This window comes from Aulonocara sp. 'chitande type north' Nkhata Bay, linkage group LG23 (assembly GCF_057382095.1).
Source record: "Aulonocara sp. 'chitande type north' Nkhata Bay isolate Kocher_YH1m ecotype deep benthic linkage group LG23, A_spYH_male_GT1.1, whole genome shotgun sequence".
In the NCBI taxonomy this organism is placed as follows: domain Eukaryota; kingdom Metazoa; phylum Chordata; class Actinopteri; order Cichliformes; family Cichlidae; genus Aulonocara; species Aulonocara sp. 'chitande type north' Nkhata Bay.
Genome location: NC_141365.1, coordinates 29,110,545 through 29,133,190, shown reverse-complemented (window position 1 = coordinate 29,133,190; position 22,646 = coordinate 29,110,545). Strand labels below are relative to the sequence as shown.

Below are 22,646 nucleotides of genomic sequence, written 5' to 3'. Positions count from 1 at the left end.
TTTGTTTGTTTGTTTGTTTGTTTGTTTGTTTGTTTGTTTGTTTGTTTGTTTGTTTGTTTGTTTGTTTGTTTTTGGGGGGGGGGGGGCGACACATCTGGACACACCCTTCAGGTTTTGTTTTACATTTTTTAAGTCTCACTTTCGGTTTGTCAGTGACGCAGTTTAGCTTCCCACTCTTCCGCTTCTCTGATATATTCGCAGTTTAAATATTCTCTAGTTGTCTCTGATATTATTAGCCGACTCTCTCTTGTTCTTCGTCTCGTTTATGCCGTGATTTAAGAGGATGTTACGATCCGTGGGGTTAAGAATTCTTCTCTTAAGCGTGGGGTTGGTCCTTTCAGGTAAGATGGACACTGAGTTTTCAGTGGGGTGAACAATGGCGCATAGCTTCATACTAACCGTGTATCTTTTATTCCTAGTGTTATTTACGTTTCGCCAGCGTGTTAATGGTAATGTAAAGGAGTGGTGAGAGTGTTCATGGTGAAACGAATGTATCGCTATTCTGGAGCCAAACACAAACCCGGAAATAAACGAACTTTTTATCAGTAGTTTATTAATAGTGTAAGCTGAGGTATACTTTAACTGGTGGAAGAATAACATACGAGTTCGAGTCAAGTATGATTTATCATATGATAAACATTAACTCCCAGGTGCTGCTAACACATAATAGGTGTGAAATGGAAGTTTTTAATGTTATGTCGCAACAACCCGCTTCAGGACGACGCCCGGTAAATAGCTGGTGAAACAAAATAGCACAGAAATAGTTGAAATATTCTTCATATTTATTTCTGAGGTGTCTGTAAAGCAGACACATCTGTTTCACCAGCCAGTCCAGCACCGATTAATCTGCAGCACCGGATCAAATTAGAATAAAACCGGTCTTTTGGGTAGGATGGAACACCCGGCAGCGGCCATTTTGAGGTCATTCATTCCAAAAGTCACGATCCCGTCATTTGTAGGTTTCATTCGCTCGCCCAGAAAGTCAAATAAAATAGTTGAATGTGTTCATGAGAGTTTTAGGGAACAGTAACATTGATTTTATGATGTTATATATGTTTTATAATGTCTGACGAACCGATAATGGGATTGTTCCTTTGTGTGAACTTACCAGTACACCCCCGAAAAAGAATAGAACTCAAAAGTAAACTACATTAAGGAGTATTTTACTCTAAGATCAACAAAACAGGAGCACAAGATGGAAGATTTGTTGTCAATCTCCTTCAGAGGTGAACATTTTGTAACAAATCTGCAGTAATTCAATTCTGTATGCTGTACTCCAGTATTCCCTGTTATGCTCCAGTTATTGTTTTGATGTTATCAAAATGCTGTTTTTGTGTATATTTGGGGAAGTTTATCCTATTTATTTGTAGATTTTACAACCAATTAAATCCAATCCCCGGGATTTCTTAGCATCAGAAAACCATCAATAATATTCAAACGTACCTTATATTTGTTATATTGAAATCAGTTGAATTCATTTAAATGTTTTTAAATGTAATAAAATGTAAGTATGTTTTGCTGATGATGCTTAAAAGCAAATAAAAAAGACAAAATCTGATAAATATAATTATTTACAGTGCTCTCCCATATAAACTGGGATCATCATTAACATCTTTTACAGCATTTTGCAGATGCCACACATGCAGCTAAACTGTGTTTGTTTAGTTCTGCAAATTAGTTTTGTAAACAAAATGTTTGGTTACAGAACTAAATATGAAAAATCATGTTGATTTTGGTTTTATTTTGCCATAGACAAAGATAGTTTCAAGAAAGTGGGAGACAAAGTAGTCCTATCTCCAGGCTCTGTGTCTGATCCCATCACCAGCATCACGTGGAAACATGGCCCGGACATCGCTGTGGAGTGGTACGGAGGTGATATAGTTCCGTACCGGGACTTCAGAGGTACGTATGCTCAGGATTTAACATCAAATGCATGCAAGATAGTGGCTGCAGATTTGAAAGATCCTGGATAAATGGGAAGGCTGTCCAGAAAGGCATCATGTGTGGAATCTGTGCGAAATCAAGAATATGGATCAATCAAGCTTGTGCATCCAAGGTTTCTTTTGAAGATATATTTCTAATTTAAAAAAAAGATCTTGATCCCCAAAATGAAGTGGGATCAAAAATAGCTAAATGGACTTATCTCAAAGAATTGAAAATTCCTTTTAAAAATTTTTTTCTGTCATTGTGCTGTAACGAATTAACCTCTTTCATGGATTTGATGCATTTTAAAATGCTAACTTTATGCTGCACGGATAATTGAATTACCTTGGTTCATTATATATATATATATATATATATATATATATATATATATATATGTATATATATATATATATATATATATATATATATATATATATATATATATATATATATATATATATATGTATGTATATATATATGTATGTATATATATATATATGTATATATATATACTAAAAATCCATTAAAAATAATTATCTAATTGGTTAATTATGTAACTGTGATGTTTTTAGGTCGGTGTGAGGTGAGTACTTCCACTGGAACGCTGACCCTCTCAAACGTGACTGTAAAGGACAGCGGCATCTACACAGCAGAGATCAACAACAGAGTCATGAGTCCGACTAAAATCACTGTTATCTGTAAGTGGACGAATTCGGACTGAAGTTTGCTTTGAATCATTTTTTCACCATATTTAAAATAAAAAGCTTGTTTGTTTGCTGTCTTTAATTATCAGCTGCTGTCCCCAAACCCACTGTCTCCAAATCATGCAACCCTGAGATGACCATCTGTACTCTCACCTGTGAAGCCAGCATCACAGATGACACCAAACCAGTCACCTATTCCTGGATGACAGGTGACAAGCAGACAGCTCAGCCTTCAAGCAATCAGCTCACATTAGCAAAGGTACAAACAGGATCTGACTGTTCACATAACAAGTCAGCTGCTCATTTTTTTTCCAGACAATTTCTCACATAAACCACAGTATTGAAGCAATGACTAACACATTATAGAAAAGTTAAGACATCAGAAAAAGAAATGAATCTAAATATTTTCAACAATTAAAATTTTTTTTTTTTTAGGTTTATGTACATTTGTTATTTTAGGTATTAAAAGGAAATTTATTTGTTTTTGTTTCACTCATTTTTGATAATTGAGATTTTTGATTATTATTTAAAGTTTTAGGAAAATGACAATAACAAAACATAACCAATGAGAGTAAATAAATGACCACAAAAAATGAACACAAAACACTAGAAAAGTAAATAAAACACATTTTTCTACTTTTCACACACTAGCTGAAACAGCCACTCTTAAAAACTAAAAGAAATCAAAAATGAAAACAAAGCCAACACAAACAACGATAATTACATTTACACATTTCTACGTACCAGCATATTTTAAAACACAGTGAACAACATAATCTCTGTTTTATACTACTCAAATAGTTTACCTAGATTATACATACAGTATACATGCAGTGTTGGGAAGGTTACTTTTAAAATGTATTCCACTACAGATTACAGATTACATGCCCCAAAATGTATTTTGTAACGTATTCCGTTACGTTACTCAATGAGAGTAACGTATTGTGAATACTTTGGATTACTTAATATATTATCATGCTTTTTACAACAGGAATGTACTATTCCTGTGTGATTTATTACTGTTACTGAAGGTACGCGGCTCCGAACCGTAGTAAAGGTGCTCAGGGCGACCGTGGCTCAGGGCGTTGGGAAGCGCATCTGTAACCGGAAAGTCGCCGGTTCGTTCCCTGGGCTCTCTGTGTCCTGGTCACTACCGCCTACTGGTGTTGGCCAGAGGGGCCGATGGCACGCTTCTGTCAGTCTGCCCCAGGGCAGCTGTGGCTACAACTGTAGCTTGCCTCCACCAGTGTGTGAATGTGAGAGCGCTATATAAATGCAATCCATTATTATTATTATTATTATTATTAAAGGGACCTCTGGCTAATACGCCGGGTTCCGTGTCGGGCTCTTAGCCGAAAAATAGCTTTACTTTGTTGTCTGGGTCAACTTTGCTAGCGAGAGACAGAGAGAGGCGTTGAAAGGCTGCTCCAACGGAACTTATTGTTTTCGGAGGAAAACACCAACACAGTGTACAGTCGAGTCTTAATAGCTTACTTACAACTGGGCTCGTCAGGCACTCTTCTTGGCTGAAGTGGTTATTATTATATTTACATGCTTCCAGCTCCCGTTTTTGCTCGATGACTGCTCATACTTTTCCACTCTCCTTTTTCTCCCTCCCTCGTGCTCACAGACCCATAACGTGTACGGCAGTCCATTCTCCCTGCAACACGGACTACACTGCCCATGATGCTACATTCTTTAGGGCTATGCCTGTAGCATTCTGCTTATTAGTTTAGCACAACAACAAAAAGGCGCTCTCTCACCCAGGAAACACACAGTGAGAGAGAGCATGCCACCCTGTAACCATGGCAACTGTAACGCTACAGAACGTAGCTGTCAAAAAACCCAAACAGTCCTGACCCGCCACAATATGAAACAGGAAAATACCGCAGTGTAATCCATTTATTTCCGCAAAGTAACTGTATTCTGAATACCACCTTTTTAAATGGTAACTGTAACGGAATACAGTTACTCATATTTTGTATTTTAAATACGTATCGGCGGTACATGTTACTCCCCAACTCTGTAAACATGCTTTTTTAATATTTGTCCAGACCCTCAGGCGTTTTTGGTGCATGTAGTTTAATAAACAATCAGTTCATACCTAGGATATGAAGTCAGGGTCACTTTATTGGGTACACTTTGCCAGTATTGTTTTGGATCCTTTTTTGTCTTCAGAGCCTTCCCGGCATAGCTTCCACAAGGTGCTGGAATCGTTCTTCAGACATTTTAGTCCATATTGACATGATTTGTCCCCACAAAGGTGCTCTATTGGACTGAGATTTGTTGACTATGGAGGCCATTTGAGTACAGTGAACTCATTGTTATGCTCAAGAAATGGCCTGCATTTGTATAGCGCTTTTTACTCAGTCCCTAAGGACCCCAAAGCGCTTTACACTACATTCAGTCATTCACCCATTCACACACACATTCACACACTGGCGATGGCAAGCTACGTTGTAGCCACAGCTGCCCTGGGGCGCACTGACAGAGGCGAGGCTGCCGGACACTGGCGCCAACGGGCCCTCTGACCACCACCAGTAGGCAAACATGGGGTTAATATCTTGCCCAAGGATATTTGGTATGCAGCCAGGGGGCAGCCTGGGATCGAACCACCGACCTTCTGATTAGTGGCAAACCAGTTTGAGATGATTTAGGGGAACATACAGGAGTGGTGAATACCAGATATATAAAAGCAGCAATCGAGACGAGGATATCTGATATCTTGAGGCAAAACTGGTATTATGAAATGCTTAATATTAATCTTTTTATAAAGTGCAGAATATTTAAGCGAGAGTTCCAACTGCAAAATTATGTGTGTAGTTTAAATCATTCCACTTTTTAAGGTTTAGATGCTGATTTTTTGATATCCTAGTAGCTACATGCAGATTTTATGACTATTTTAAACGTTTATGTTAACTTCGGAGCTTGGGTAACATGGACATGAATGTAGTCATTTTAAGTTAAGACAAAAATATCTGTCTGTGTTTCGGGCTGAGACTAAATGCGAATAAAATATAGACAGTGTGTAACTCTAAGGATATCATTGACAATTGCAAATATTTCTAAAGAAATTGTGTCTTTATTTGGACATGGGTGATTTGTTGACAGATGTATTTAAAATACCTTTATTAGTCCCACGAATGGGAAATTTCATAAGGCTGCCAGTGCAATGGCGGCGCCATCTTACCCTTCCGACCATACATACATTACGCAAAAACATCACATGGGGAAGACAGGTCAGAGGGGTATAACAATGGAAAACATGAGGAAATAACTCCCCCCAGACTGAGCTCCAACAGGGAGAACAGTTTGAGAACAGAAAAAAAAACACCTCTGCACATAGCACATAAAAAAACTCTTAATACGTCATAGAAACACATGACAAGCAACAGGGATGGGTAGAAGGTGTGAGACAGCCAGTGTAGACAGTGCATCCGGGCCTGCAGCATATGCGCTGGTCTCCTTGATCCACCGTCTGCATCGGAAAGGAATAAGCGTCGAAGGCGTTTGGAGGGGAATTAGTCCCATTCGTGGAACTAATAAAGGTATCTTATCTTATTTATTTATTTCTCCTTTCTTGATATTGGCGATAAACTAAAATAAAAGTGAATGGAAATGGTTAGTCTCGCACTTTTATTTTGTATTTTCTGGAAATATAGTTACATTTATCAGGGTGTATGCAGCCATCTTTGAGCCTGTCCCTGTGCTATTGATCTGTTGATTGTCCACCCATAGACAAGTGTCCCATAATCTGTTTAAAATCTAATGAATGTGTTTGGTTTATGTGCTTCTCTCTTTTCTCGTTAATTCTAGAATGATACAGGATCTGTTGAAAAATCAATCAGCTGTCAGCTGGAAAACCCAGTTAGCAGTGAAAGGAGTGACAATATAATCATTTCATTTGCAAGTGGTGAGTTATCACACCAATATGTATCTGTGGCAGAAAGTGTTTCTTTTTGACTAATGATGGATTTTACAGACATTTAAAGATTGGGATAAATTGTTTTGGTAATCATTTGCAGTTTTATTAATTTATTCTTTGTTCTTTTATTTTTGTAGGTGATTCACTGTATTGGATCATACCATTAGTGATTGTGTTGCTTGGGTTGATAGTGGCTGTAATTGTCTTTTTTCTTTGCAAAATATACAGAAAGCGAGGTAAGAACCCACAAAACAATTATGAATCTTACTTTCTTTTTAATATCTTGATTTATTAATCATTATGCAAATGTGCATGATGAATGTTAGGTGAGGTTAAGACTCTCCATTATAAAAGCACAGCGTACTTACAATAAGATGGGAAAATATTGTTTTGCCAGAAAATTACCAAAAAATTACACAGTACTTTAAATTACTTAGAGAACAATGTGTCTCCTTCCTGTAAAACACCTGAAGTCGTGCACTTTGTAAAATGACTTGAAATTACTTGCACACTATGCTAACAGTATAATTTTTTTTCTAATTAGTTCTTTGTTTATTGTAAATGTTACTTATTCTAGTGTGCCTAGTTTTAAGTATGTTTAGGTAAAAATAATTACTTTGTAATTTAAAATAAGTCCACATAATTACAGAGGAATTATAGGGCCATATTAGAAAGTGTTAATAAAATATCTCGACATGTTAAAGAAACAACCCAGACAAGCCTGTACTACAGATAGTGTGATAAACCTAGGACTCGTGTATTTTACTTACAGATTTAGTCTCAGGATATAACAGAATTGGTGAAAATCGCTGTATTTGTGTGTTTTCTTCTGTATCAAAGTCATCCAGTCACACTTGTATGTAGGTTCATTATAAGCACAATTTCTAGGCTAATTTTAATAGTGCTGAATGCAAACATCTCTATCTACAACTTCCCAGGCTCAAAAATCCTCCAAATTATTAGACTTCGTCTTTATGTATTCAACAGAAACACATTTCAAAGATGTGACTGATGGATGAAAACAAACCAGGGTAAATTTCCTCTTAACTTCATGTAGATGAAAAGCTGAACATTAAAACAGTAACAGCATCCTTTGCTCATAATATGTGTTTGAGCTCAATAACCCCAAAGAAATAAGCTAAAATCGCAAAACAAGCAATGATTGATATTTCTGTCAATCAATAAATGTCAATAAATGGGGTGGCTGTAGCTCAGGTGGCGGAGCAGGTCAGCCACTAATCAGAAGGTCGGTGGTTCGATCCCAGGCTGCCTCCTGGCTGCATACCAAATATCCTTGGGCAAGATACTAACCCCGTGTTTGCCTGCTTGTGGTGGTCAGAGGGCCCGGTGGCGCCAGTGTCCGGCAGCCTCGCCTCTGTCAGTGCACCCCAGGGCAGCTGTGGCTACAATGTAGCTTGCCATCGCCAGTGTGTGAATGTGTGTGTGAATGGGTGAATGACTGAATGTAGTGTGAAGCGCTTTGGGGTCCTTAGGGACTAGAAAAGAGCTATACAAATGCAGGCCATTTACCATTTGTCTTCAATTCCCCAGAAATCAAAACACAAGACGAAGCAAATAGACCAGAAGGTAAGATAATACAGTATAAAGCCTCTCTCTAACTTATATTAGGTGGTGGTGTTAAAACTGGGATTTATTAAGACATACAGTGGGGCAAAAAAGTATTTAGTCAGCCACCGATTGTGCAAGTTCCCCCACTTAAAATGATGACAGAGGTCAGTAATTTGCACCAGAGGTACACTTCAACTGTGAGAGACAGAATGTGAAAAAAAAAATCCATGAATTCACATGGTAGGATTTGTAAAGAATTTATTCGTAAATTAGGGTGGAAAATAAGTATTTGGTCACCTCAAACAAGGAAAATCTCTGGCTCTCACAGACCTGTAACGTCTTCTGTAAGAAGCTTTTCTGTCCCCCACTCGTTACCTGTATGAATGGCACCTGTTTGAACTCATCATCTGTATAAAAGACACCTGTCCACAGCCTCAAACAGTCAGACTCCAAACTCCGCCATGGCCAAGACCAAAGAGCTTTCGAAGGACACCAGGAAAAGTATTGTAGACCTGCACCAGACTGGGAAGAGTGAATCTACAATAGGCAAGCAGCTTGGTGTGAAAAAATCAACTGTGGGAGCAATCATCAGAAAATGGAAGACATACAAGACCACTGATAATCTCCCTCGATCTGGGGCTCCACGCAAGATCTCATCCCGTGGGGTCAAAATGATCATGAGAACGGTGAGCAAAGATCCCAGAACCACACGGGGGGACCTGGTGAATGACCTGCAGAGAGCTGGGACTAAAGTAACAAAGGTCACCATCAGTAACACACTACAACGGCAGGGAATCAAATCCCGCAGTGCCAGACGTGTTCCGCTGCTGAAGCCAGTGCATGTCTAGGCCCGTCTGAAGTTTGCCAGAGAGCACATGGATGATACAGCAGAGGATTGGGAGAATGTCATGTGGTCAGATGAAACCAAAGTAGAACTTTTTGGTATAAACTCAACTCGTCGTGTTTGGAGGAAGAAGAATACTGAGTTGCATCCCAAGAACACCATACCTACTGTGAAGCATGGGGGTGGAAACATCATGCTATGGGGCTGTTTTTCTGCCAAGGGGACAGGACGACTGATCCGTGTTAAGGACAGAATGAATGGGGCCATGTATCGTGAGATTTTGAGCCAAAACCTCCTTCCATCAGTGAGAACTTTGAAGATGAAACGAGGCTGGGTCTTCCAACATGACAATGATCCAAAACACACCGCCCGGGCAACAAAGGAGTGGCTCCGTAAGAAGCATTTGAAAGTCCTGGAGTGGCCTAGCCAGTCTCCAGACCTCAACCCCATAGAAAATCTGTGGCGGGAGTTGAAAGTCCGTGTTGCTCGGCGACAGCCCCAAAACATCACTGCTCTCGAGAAGATCTGCATGGAGGAATGGGCCGAAATACCAGCTACTGTGTGTGCAAACCTGGTGAAGACCTATAGTAAACGTTTGACCTCTGTTATTGCCAACAAAGGTTATGTTACAAAGTATTGAGTTGTATTTTTGTTATTGACCAAATACTTATTTTCCACCCTGATTTACGAATAAATTCTTTACAAATCCTACCATGTGGATTCATGGATTTTTTTTTTCACATTCTGTCTCTCACAGTTGAAGTGTACCTCTGGTGCAAATTACTGACCTCTGTCATCATTTTAGGTGGGGGAACTTGCACAATCGGTAGCTGACTAAATACTTTTTTGCCCCACTGTATGGGACAGGGTCCACTGGTCTGGGAACAGTAAAAGAAGTTTGCTAGGCCAGTTGACTGACCAACTGCTGACATGTTGGGCCCAGCAGCCTAAAACAGGCCAAGCATATTTGCTGAAACAGACCCTCAATAATGATTAGTTTGCTTTTACAGACAGCATGTCTTTCATATGAGTAAAGCATTGTTTTTGCTGCTTGCTTCCACCACTGGCCTGTTTTAGACTATGTCAGAAGAAACTAAACTCACTATAAATGATTCTATAATCTCATAGATTAAGCTGGCAGTATATTAGTTAACAGTAAAACTGTAAAAGTGTTGCGGGCTGAACATTGTTTTAGGGTCATTTGTCTGTTGTGTTACGTCTGTGTCCTTACAGAACTACAGTGACACTGAAGTTAAAACAAAATACAACATCACCAGCAGCAGTATAGTAGACTTTACACCAGTTTATCAGTTAATGTGCTGTTCATGACATACATTTCATTTATTATCTGACAGAGATGGTACAATTGGTTGGGATACAGAGTAATGGAGCAGGTGAGTAAAATCTTATTTAATGGGGGTAAAAACAATAATAAAGTAAATGTGACAGCAGGTGATGGATGCTTAAGGTCCTGATATTTCTTCCAACACCAGATTTGTCAGTCCAAGGAACATCATCTTCCTCCGTGGTCCCAGGATTAAATTCACCCAACAATGGTGAGCAAAATGTTTTCATAATATATAACACATTTGCAACATGCAATCACTTCATCTTGTATAACTTGTTTGTTTTTTTAAAAGTAGCATCAAAGCTGTGACCGGAGCATCGACCTGTATGAGCCTTAGAATTTGCAGGTTTAGCTGGACGGATCTGTGACCTGCAGGCCGAGCAAAAATGCCTCCTGTGTTCATTAGAAGTGAACAGAACGTTTGCTGTGTCTCATATGTACTGTGATTCTGTTTTCAGTAGTGACAGCTCCTCAGATACACAATGAAAACGAGTTGATGTCCGCAGATGATGAAAATGAAGCAGGTGAATAAAATCAGGGGAAAAAACTAACTAATTATGTGATCAAACACACATAATTGTTTGATCACATTATTACAACGTTATTACAATACACATAATCATCGCGTTCGTACAATATAATATTTATATTGTACGAACGTGAAAGTTTTGCATATTGTAATAACATGATAGAATATTGTACAAACATGAAAAGTATATTGTTAGAACAATAAACTTTTCACGTTATAACCGTGATATAGCTCTATTTTTCTTTTGCCTGGGCGGCAGCTCTACACTTCCGTATCGCCCTGTTAATTCAATTCAATTCAATTTTATTTATATAGCGCCAAATCACAACATAAGTCGCCTCAAGGCGCTTCATTAGGGTTGTGATATTTTATTTATCATTTTACCATAATCACTTCACAGAGATGTCAAAAACTACGTCAGAGGTCAAGGATGAACCTAGTCAGGACCAAACACCTGCAGCATCCACAGATTCCAGCAGTAAACCTGGTGAGTAAACTGAAAGTGAGATGAATTCGAGTTTCAAACACACGTGCAAAAACAGACATACACACACTTATTCAAAACTCTGCCTGGAATACTGACAGATCTGCTGACACTTTTCTGTCCAGTGTTTAAGTTGATCATTTCTAAATGACAAATCTAACTTAGATCCTGATGTTTGAGATCACATTAGTTTCTGAGACTCAGCAAGCTGCTCTGAAACAAGCCAGGAATGTAATATTGTCTAAGATGAAGATCTGCAGGCATTTTTTTTTTTTTTTTTGCCTGTCCCGTTTGGTTCTTTTGCCATCAGAGTTATTGTCTAAAGGCGAAGAAAGATGCCCAACGGATTTACTTTACCAAATTGACCATCCCAGCTTTGCCGTAATGGTCTATTTGATTCACCTTTTATTGTTTATTTTATTTATTTTTTTATTATCACTTGCTAGATACGGGACAGACTTGAATGAGGAAAAGAAAAGGGAGAAAGAAAGAGGGGGGAAAAACAGCGGAGAAACAAAAACCAACTAAATAAGCAGGAAAAAAAAATACATATATCAATCACCTGGATCACCTGTTGAGAAAGAAAAAAGAAAACAAGCAGAAGAAAACGAGAGCAATAGAATAAACAACATCACGATGATATATGGGAATATAACAGTAAATACTAAATATTAAACATTATTGTGCAGTACGTAATATCGACAGCGCACAGTGTGCTTTGAGGTAGGAGCCAAAAAGGATGTAGTTTGTGTGTGTGAGCATGGACGTCCTTGTTTTTAAAAGGTTCCTTCATGTAATGATCTGTTAGAGGGTGTGGGGGAGCCACTGCCCCGTCCTCCAGGGCATGAAGCAGGTATGGAGGAGATCAAAACTCCAGACATCCAGAGGCCCCCAGAACACAAGAGACCAAGGAAGACCAACAGAGGGGCAGCCGCGCCACTGTCCCAGAAAGAGCTGAGGAGAGTCCCAGATGAGGGGTCACTCAGCAGCTGCGGAGCAGAAGCCGGGGGGAGTTATAGTGACGCGCCCGTGAGCTCCGCCGGCAGCCAACTGTGCCAGAGTGACTGAGCCCCAGGCCGAGAGGCCGAGGGCACCCCACCCGCGAAGTGGCCCGAGCGAGCCCCAGGCTCCAGGCTCCGACAAGCAGCCACCAAGGAGTGAGCCAGTGTGTACCTGGACGCCCACCCCGGACACAAAGAACCACCAACGCACCGATGTCTGAGGGAGTCCGCCACTGGCAGGGGAAGTGGTGGTAGGGGGAGAGAGGCCTCCAAACCTTGGAGGGCCTAAGATGTCCCCAGAGAGGTGGCGTCTGATACCCAACCTGACATATAGACACAGACATACAGGCACACACAGATACAAACATCCATTCCCACCCTCATGCTCTCATATGCACTTACTCCACACTCAACCAACGTGGAGACAGACATAAAGAGACGCTGTACACACGATCACACTCCCCAAGCGTACTCTACAAACCGGGTCTAGGTACCCTTGCCCCTGGAGGGGGGAACTGCACCCAGACCCAGGTGGTGTTACCCTTTTCCCTGCGGTGGGGAGAAGCAGACCGCCCCGACTCCGCAGCAGCAGGGAGGCCCCACACTCCAGACCCCAGTCGGACGGCCAACTCCTCCTCCTGGCCCCCCGCTCCAGCAGGTCGCAGAGAAAGGGGGTGTGAGAAGACTCCAAACCTCCCTCCGCCCGCTCATTGTAGTGTTGATGCATGTGTGTTCTAAGGTGCATTTAAAACCCAGGAGGGCATACCTGCCAGAGAGCAGCAGGTAAGCGCATAGCCCCTCCTGATAGCCCTCAATGTCTACGTGTATTTAAAATTGAGAGATGGGCAACGACGCCAGTGGTGAGGTTGTACACCCTGATGGTCTTTTGGAGTCCGTGTATCGTGCCCACCCCCAAGATCCTATATGTATGTGTAATGAGAGTGTGAGTAATGTGAATGTTGTAAGATAAAATTGAGGCACAAGAAGCCAGAAGGGGACAGAGGGGGGGATGCCTCCCCTGCACCCTGGTGACACACCTTTACCCCAAGGGCCTGCATGTGTGGGTGATTGTGGTGGAGCGGGAAGAGGCAGGTCGTGTTCATTTGCTGTGAAAATCACTTCACTACCACCCAAGATGGCAGCTTGTAATAACCTTAGTTAAGTCTCTAATTGGCTTCATTTATGGACCTTGAAAGGGAGATGTCCATATATGTGGGTAATGGAGATGTGAAACAATGATAGGAGAAAAAAAACATTAGCGATGCAGCTGGGTGAGGTGAGGTGACTTTGACAGTAGCAGCTGGGATGACTAGCAGTGCTACTGAGTGACAGATGAAGGGCTTTGAAATCAGAGCAGGGGTGTCAAAGTGGTGTTAGCTCACAGGCCAAATACAATTCTACCTGATCTCTGGTAGGCTGGACCAGTAAAAGTATTGCATAATAATGATTTTAGCTCTGAAAGTGCAAAGATTCACCAGGGACAGTGCCGAGATCATCAGATGAGAAGTTCCTTTTAAATTATTATGGTCATTTAATGAGTGCTCTGTCACAAAAAAAAAAAAAAAAAAAAACAGACAATAAGCTGCCTGAGAAATCTTAAGATAAAATAGGTGCAATTTTAACAACATATAATTTTTTTTCCACTTTGAATTGAGAGCACTGTCATTAAATGCACTGTATTTTATAGTCGAAAGACAGAGCACCTTCACATGTAAATCTTTTGTAAGTAAACAATTTTACCTTTTATGATTCAAAAAGCTCTCTTAGACTTAAAATACTTTACTTTTTTCAGACACCTCTTCTGTACATTAGATCAATACTGGCATGACCACACCAGGAATAACATTAATTTAGGGAAAAACAGGAGGAATTCATGACAATTTGCAAAGCCTTCCAGTGTACTGATTCCTTTTCAGGCCTGTTGTGGCGTGTTTGAAACTCCCTGCGCTTTAAGTGTCCTTTCATTTCTATGATAAGCAGCATCTTTGCAGTTTGCAAAAATTGCATGATGATATTGAAACAGAAGAAGGGAAACTAAGGGAGGATTTATATATATATATATATATATATATATATATATATATATATATATATATATATATATATATATATATATAGAAGGCTCAGAGACTCAGTCTGACATTTATTTTAAAAAAAGATTTTCCTTTTATTCTGCTGCTCTGACTGACTTTGTGTGTATAAAAATCAGGTTTATAATTGAATACGTTATCCCATTTTGAACCTTTATAACACTCCTTAGTGTCACGTAGAAGCAGCACTGATTGAAGTATTTTCTTTAAACTGGTGGAGTAAGTTTTAACACCTGGTGTGACATTGAAGGTTACTGTTAGTGGTGCTTAGTGCTCCATCAAAAATGCACTCATGGAGACCTGGAATGCATTTGAGATCACTTTTATAGATTTTTCACTTCACCAGTCTCCATGCTCAGTCACATATTACATATTCCAGAGGTACAGAAGAAGGGAGGTGTTTGTAAGATGTGTGTTGTTAGGTTTGTAGCATAAACCTATTCGCTGGAACGTTAAGGACAACTTGCTACACAGTAAAAAGCAAGACACAAGGCACCAAAGTTCTTCGTGTTACTCATGCATGAGGGAGACCTGCCTGGAGCCAAGTGTCGTTCCACCACTTGACCTCCGTCAGACTCTCAACCAGGTTCCCCATAGCACTCCTTTTATTGTGGTGGGGTGCTATGTGGGGGGGGGGGGGGGTCAGAGTGTGGCCCCATAAATGACTTCCCTTAACCTGCTGGTCTGGAAAATCCAACAGTTCATCTATATGTAAAAAATCCCTTAGACTAAAACTGACATAGCTACGTTAATCCTACCGTAAAACAATAAACAGATGTGAATTTAGCCAGTTGTGTTTTAGCTGAGGGTGAAAATATATTTAAAACCACAAAGTCAGCATTGAGCAAATGTATTCAAATGTGTTCATTACAAAAAACCTGTCGCACCAAAAAGACAAAAAAAATCAAATAATATGAAAGTGTTCTTAAACCTTTTATTTCTGTTTTATTTAAAAAACGTTGAGTTAATACAACCTTTAAAGTGCTCTGGGTCAATCTGACTGTAAGTAAACTGAAGGGGTTTCAGTGACATGTTTATATTAATGCATAGGTTCCAAATGTACGCTCATTTCCAATAAATTTGTCAATGAATTTGAATTTGTATCATTTTAACGAGAATTAAAAATATCATTTTAAGAGTCAGCCGTGTGACAAACTGGCAGCCTGTTTATGTAAATGTGATTTAATCCTGAGGGATAAACCTACAGTATGAGATGCACTTTAATAGGCTGAAAATCTGTTTTGTGAAACTCAAACTGGAACTCAGTGACAGATCTGCTGTTGTTCTGATGCTTTTTTGTTTTTTAATCACTTCACAGAGACGTCAAAAACTACCTCAGAGGTCAAGGATGAACCTAGTCAGGACCAAACACCTGCAGCATCCACAGATTCCAGCAGTAAACCTGGTGAGTAAACTGAAAGTGAGATGAGTACGAGTTTAAAACACATATAATCAGACAAACACACACTTACTCAAAACTCTGCCTGGAATACTGACAGATCTGCTGACACTTTTCTGTCCAGTGTTTAAGTTGATCATTTCTAAATGACAAATCTAACTTAGATCCTGATGTTTGAGATCACATTAGTTTCTGAGACTCAGCAAGCTGCTCTGAAACAAGCCAGGAATGTAATATTGTCTAAGATGAAGATCTGCAGGCATATTTTCTGAACTTAACATCTGGTTGTTTTTGTTTAGTTTGTTTAGTTTGTCGTTGATTCTTTAAATGTGTGATGGTTTGACAGACATGCCAGCGCTGGACTCAAAGAGCAACGAGACGTCAGATTCTGAGCCGAAACCTGAAACTGGTGAGAAAAAAAGTCGTCACAGCAGAGAAAAAAAAAGTATTCCTTAACCTTTCTGTTTTATTTTTAAAACCTCAAATTTGTGCTCAATAACTCACCTGTAGATGACCTGTAATGTGTATGACAGACAAACAACAACTTATCTAAGCTAATTTCACTGTCCACTTTGCAAAAAAGGGTGAATGTGTCTGTCTGATGAACCATTGTGCTGAAAGATTTTTCCATATTAAACAGACAATCTACAGGAACCACAGCAGGGCCCACAGCCATTTATTTTCATGAGAATTTACAATGCAATTTTAGAAGTCAAATTTTTTTAAATGTGATTTCATCCTGAGGGATCGATCTGTTAGTGTTGTGATATTTTATTTATCATTTAATCACTTCACAGAGACGTCAAAAACTACCTCAGAGGTCAAGGATGAACCTAGTCAGGACCAAACACCTGCAGCATCCACAGATTACAGCAGTAAACCTGGTGAGTAAACTGAAAGTGAGATGAATATGAGTTTAAAACACACGTGCACAATCAGGACAACTTCATGTTCTTTTTTGTGTGAGTTTAAAAAAAATGTGGCTAATGCTGTTTGATCTGTTTTAGCCCATTTTATTTTCTGAGACTCTGCAAGCCACTTTGCAACCCACCTGCACCTGCATATTAGTGCTTATGACAGAAACAAGAATCAAATTAACAAGCAAGAGTTTGATCAATACATTTTGACAGAGTGAATCCGTACATTAAAGTGGGATGGGTCTTTGTATCACCCAACCAGAGATAGAGTCCGTAATAATTCTTTGACACAGGGACCTGAAACATTTTTAGCTCGCTAAAGGCATTTTGTTAGCATTTAAGCTCTCAGCTGAATGTTTTGTCCTCCAGTGGTTTTTCAAATGGGACACATTGCACTCTGTCTCCACTGGATATTATAACCAGGATTTTAAACAATCTTCTGACATTTTACAGTCAAATAAAAAGGTCAAGAAACAGGTGAAACATCATACAGCAACTCATAAAATACACAATGGATTTGATGTGACGGTGCAAAATGTTCAAACTAATGAGATCAATGGAGGATTGGCTACTTGGTGCATTTCCTACTGACATGAGGGCTTTGTTTTTTGTCCTGGTGTGAATTTGATCAGAAATATTTTAAATCTGAAACGAGCAGAAGCCCCTGTCAGACTCACCACAGCGTCTCCAAAGAGTGCTGTTTGTGGGAACTTGACTTTTTCAGTGAACGTGTGAATGTAAGAGGCTTTCATACTTACAGTCCCTCTGGCTAATTGTTATTTGCGTGTCTTCTCTGTATGCTAGCATGTGTTTTAGTGTACTGTGGGGTGTACACATTCACCTAATAAGTAAAAAATCTCTGGTTCAAGCCCAGGAGGAGACACATTGAGGGTCGTGTCAGGAAAGGTCACACAGCATCTCTTATGACTAAGGGACGCGACACTTTCAGTGTGTATATACGTTACACAAGAAGTTCGGGCCTGAAAAATTTGAATTTGGGCTCATTTTGTCGCAACGTACTCGGTGTGTAAAAGCCTTTAAAGTGAGGAGAGTGTTTCACAAAACTAATTTTCAGCCTATTAAAGTGCATCTTATACCGTAGGTTTATCCCACAGGATTAGGCCACATTTACAAAGATTTGACTTTTACAATTATAATTACTGAGAGTTCTCAACATGTCACGTGAGTAACATGTTAAGACCAGTGAGATGAGTGGCACACTGTCCTTGTGGGACATTTCCTGGGGGCCAAAGGATCATTTCTGCCAGATGTGAATTTAGCCAGTTGTGTTTTAGCTGAGGGTGAAAATATATTTAAAACCACAAAGTCAGCATTGAGCAAATAATGTATGAAGTATATTCCAGGTTAATTAATCACTGGAAACAAATTAAGCTCAGTGGTTAATATGTATTTACATGTAAATGTGTTCATTACAAAAAACCTGTCGCACCAAAAAGACAAAAAAAATCAAATAATATGAAAGTGTTCTTAAACCTTTTATTTCTGTTTTATTTAAAAAACGTTGAGTTAATACAACCTTTAAAGTGCTCTGGGTCAATCTGACTGTAAGTAAACTGAAGGGGTTTCAGTGACATGTTTATATTAATGCATAGGTTCCAAATGTACGCTCATTTCCAATAAATTTGTCAATGAATTTGAATTTGTATCATTTTAACGAGAATTAAAAATATCATTTTAAGAGTCAGCCGTGTGACAAACTGGCAGCCTGTTTATGTAAATGTGATTTAATCCTGAGGGATAAACCTACAGTATGAGATGCACTTTAATAGGCTGAAAATCTGTTTTGTGAAACTCAAACTGGAACTCAGTGACAGATCTGCTGTTGTTCTGATGCTTTTTTGTTTTTTAATCACTTCACAGAGACGTCAAAAACTACCTCAGAGGTCAAGGATGAACCTAGTCAGGACCAAACACCTGCAGCATCCACAGATTCCAGCAGTAAACCTGGTGAGTAAACTGAAAGTGAGATGAGTACGAGTTTAAAACACATATAATCAGACAAACACACACTTACTCAAAACTCTGCCTGGAATACTGACAGATCTGCTGACACTTTTCTGTCCAGTGTTTAAGTTGATCATTTCTAAATGACAAATCTAACTTAGATCCTGATGTTTGAGATCACATTAGTTTCTGAGACTCAGCAAGCTGCTCTGAAACAAGCCAGGAATGTAATATTGTCTAAGATGAAGATCTGCAGGCATATTTTCTGAACTTAACATCTGGTTGTTTTTGTTTAGTTTGTTTTGTTTGTCGTTGATTCTTTAAATGTGTGATGGTTTGACAGACATGCCAGCGCTGGACTCAAAGAGCAACGAGACGTCAGATTCTGAGCCGAAACCTGAAACTGGTGAGAAAAAAAGTCGTCACAGCAGAGAAAAAAAAAGTATTCCTTAACCTTTCTGTTTTATTTTTAAAACCTCAAATTTGTGCTCAATAACTCACCTGTAGATGACCTGTAATGTGTATGACAGACAAACAACAACTTATCTAAGCTAATTTCACTGTCCACTTTGCAAAAAAGGGTGAATGTGTCTGTCTGATGAACCATTGTGCTGAAAGATTTTTCCATATTAAACAGACAATCTACAGGAACCACAGCAGGGCCCACAGCCATTTATTTTCATGAGAATTTACAATGCAATTTTAGAAGTCAAATTTTTTTAAATGTGATTTCATCCTGAGGGATCGATCTGTTAGTGTTGTGATATTTTATTTATCATTTAATCACTTCACAGAGACGTCAAAAACTACCTCAGAGGTCAAGGATGAACCTAGTCAGGACCAAACACCTGCAGCATCCACAGATTCCAGCAGTAAACCTGGTGAGTAAACTGAAAGTGAGATGAATATGAGTTTAAAACACACGTGCACAATCAGGACAACTTCATGTTCTTTTTTGTGTGAGTTTAAAAAAAATGTGGCTAATGCTGTTTGATCTGTTTTAGCCCATTTTATTTTCTGAGACTCTGCAAGCCACTTTGCAACCCACCTGCACCTGCATATTAGTGCTTATGACAGAAACAAGAATCAAATTAACAAGCAAGAGTTTGATCAATACATTTTGACAGAGTGAATCCGTACATTAAAGTGGGATGGGTCTTTGTATCACCCAACCAGAGATAGAGTCCGTAATAATTCTTTGACACAGGGACCTGAAACATTTTTAGCTCGCTAAAGGCATTTTGTTAGCATTTAAGCTCTCAGCTGAATGTTTTGTCCTCCAGTGGTTTTTCAAATGTGGCACAAGGCACTCTGTCTCCACTGGATACTATAAATTTTCTGTTTTACTTTTAAAACCTCAGATTTTTGCTAAATATCTCACCTGTAGGTGATCTTTAATGTCTATGACATACAAACAACTTATCTAAATTAATTTCACCGCCCACCTTGCAGAAAAGAGTGATTGTGTCTGTCAGATGAAACATTGTGCTGAAATATTTTTCCATTTTTAACAGACAATGTACAAGAACCACAGCAGGGGCCAGAGAGGACAACATAGGACCAGAGACTTCTTCACCGAGTGTAGAAAGAGCCAAATCTTTATCCTCAGTCACTTAAGGACTGTTTGTATTACATAAGCGCACAAGGTGGACGATGGGAGAGGTTACATGTTTGATATTTAATGCTGTATGTGTCAGAAAGGCTGTAGTATCATTATTGCTTTTTCTTCCTGCCCTTTCATCAGCATGATTTTTTGACACATTTAATTATGCATTTAAGCGTTAGCAAACATCACTGATGTTCAGCTAACAAAACAAACTGGGCTAAAAGCATGTGTGCATTTCTGAACATGTTTTTCTGTAAGATTGGTGGTCGTGTTCATTTGCTGTGAAAATCACTTCACTACCACCCAAGATGGCAGCTTGTAATAACCTTAGTTAAGTCTCTAATTGGCTTCATTTATGGACCTTGAAAGGGAGATGTCCATATATGTGGGTAATGGAGATGTGAAACAATGATAGGAGAAAAAAAACATTAGCGATGCAGCTGGGTGAGGTGAGGTGACTTTGACAGTAGCAGCTGGGATGACTAGCAGTGCTACTGAGTGACAGATGAAGGGCTTTGAAATCAGAGCAGGGGTGTCAAAGTGGTGTTAGCTCACAGGCCAAATACAATTCTACCTGATCTCTGGTAGGCTGGACCAGTAAAAGTATTGCATAATAATGATTTTAGCTCTGAAAGTGCAAAGATTCACCAGGGACAGTGCCGAGATCATCAGATGAGAAGTTCCTTTTAAATTATTATGGTCATTTAATGAGTGCTCTGTCAAAAAAAAAAAAAAAAACAGACAATAAGCTGCCTGAGAAATCTTAAGATAAAATAGGTGCAATTTTAACAACATATAATTTTTTTTCCACTTTGAATTGAGAGCACTGTCATTAAATGCACTGTATTTTATAGTCGAAAGACAGAGCACCTTCACATGTAAATCTTTTGTAAGTAAACAATTTTACCTTTTATGATTCAAAAAGCTCTCTTAGACTTAAAATACTTTACTTTTTTCAGACACCTCTTCTGTACATTAGATCAATACTGGCATGACCACACCAGGAATAACATTAATTTAGGGAAAAACAGGAGGAATTCATGACAATTTGCAAAGCCTTCCAGTGTACTGATTCCTTTTCAGGCCTGTTGTGGCGTGTTTGAAACTCCCTGCGCTTTAAGTGTCCTTTCATTTCTATGATAAGCAGCATCTTTGCAGTTTGCAAAAATTGCATGATGATATTGAAACAGAAGAAGGGAAACTAAGGGAGGATTATATATATATATATATATATATATATATATATATATATATATATATATATATATATATATATATATATATATATATATATATATATATATATAGAAGGCTCAGAGACTCAGTCTGACATTTATTTTAAAAAAAGATTTTCCTTTTATTCTGCTGCTCTGACTGACTTTGTGTGTATAAAAATCAGGTTTATAATTGAATACGTTATCCCATTTTGAACCTTTATAACACTCCTTAGTGTCACGTAGAAGCAGCACTGATTGAAGTATTTTCTTTAAACTGGTGGAGTAAGTTTTAACACCTGGTGTGACATTGAAGGTTACTGTTAGTGGTGCTTAGTGCTCCATCAAAAATGCACTCATGGAGACCTGGAATGCATTTGAGATCACTTTTATAGATTTTTCACTTCACCAGTCTCCATGCTCAGTCACATATTACATATTCCAGAGGTACAGAAGAAGGGAGATGTTTGTAAGATGTGTGTTGTTAGGTTTGTAGCATAAACCTATTCGCTGGAACGTTAAGGACAACTTGCTACACAGTAAAAAGCAAGACACAAGGCACCAAAGTTCTTCGTGTTACTCATGCATGAGGGAGACCTGCCTGGAGCCAAGTGTCGTTCCACCACTTGACCTCCGTCAGACTCTCAGCCAGGTTCCCCATAGCACTCCTTTTATTGTGGTTACATGAATATGCATAGGGTCATTAACATATAACATCTTACATAGGTATACATGTGAACAAAGAATATTGTGTGTGTGTGTGTATGTGGGGGGGTGCATTCCAGGAATGCACACCAAGCCTTTGCAGCCTGCTAAAGATCACACATCCTATCACTACACAATTGATTATACACCTCTAAGCATTAGAGGTTAAATATTTCCTAAATATTAAATATTTCCTAAATATTAAATATTTCCTAATACAAATGACAATAATAAAATCTAAACCCATCATCAGTGACATCAGCTTGCTCTTGAACTTTGAGTTCTTCCAGCCTGAGTGAGGTATTTTGTAGCACTATCACAATTAACTTAAATTTCACTGGTCACAGGTTACTGACTGTGGTGCACTGATGGTGAAGTGGAATGTGTTAAGAGTGTTTTTTATAGATATTTATTTACTTT

At 39.0% G+C, this 22,646-nt stretch overlaps 1 protein-coding gene across 5 annotated transcripts; it reads left to right on the top strand.

Annotated features, from left to right (window-relative positions):
- Positions 1–109: 109 nt before the first annotated feature.
- On the top strand, positions 110–21,231 carry LOC147302043 (uncharacterized). Of its 5 annotated transcripts, none has more exons than XM_086281765.1 (18): positions 114–341; positions 1,753–1,902; positions 2,499–2,624; positions 2,720–2,889; positions 6,447–6,543; positions 6,693–6,791; positions 8,107–8,142; positions 10,324–10,362; positions 10,462–10,524; positions 10,775–10,840; positions 11,246–11,332; positions 15,739–15,825; positions 16,166–16,228; positions 16,617–16,703; positions 18,618–18,704; positions 19,045–19,107; positions 19,496–19,582; positions 20,216–21,231. In XM_086281765.1, the coding sequence occupies exons 1-18, from the start codon at positions 284–286 to the stop codon at positions 20,257–20,259; spliced, it is 1,509 nt and encodes a 502-aa protein (XP_086137891.1). In that variant the 5' UTR covers positions 114–283; the 3' UTR covers positions 20,260–21,231. The 5 variants fall into 5 exon arrangements, with proteins under 5 accessions (XP_086137894.1, XP_086137895.1, XP_086137893.1 ...); XM_086281766.1 differs by lacking the exon at positions 114–341 and adding an exon at positions 358–1,226; XM_086281768.1 differs by lacking the exon at positions 19,045–19,107 and having other exon boundaries at positions 110–341.
- Positions 21,232–22,646: the final 1,415 nt, after the last annotated feature.

Coding starts and splice junctions, on each gene's coding strand:
- LOC147302043 (XM_086281765.1), top strand. CDS start 284: ATGTTACGATCCGTGGGGTTAAGAATTCTTCTCTTAAGCGTGGGGTTG. Junction 8,143..10,323: donor CGAAGCAAATAGACCAGAAG/GTAAGATAATAC, acceptor ATTATCTGACAG/AGATGGTACAATTGGTTGGG. Junction 16,704..18,617: donor AGATTACAGCAGTAAACCTG/GTGAGTAAACTG, acceptor ATCACTTCACAG/AGACGTCAAAAACTACCTCA.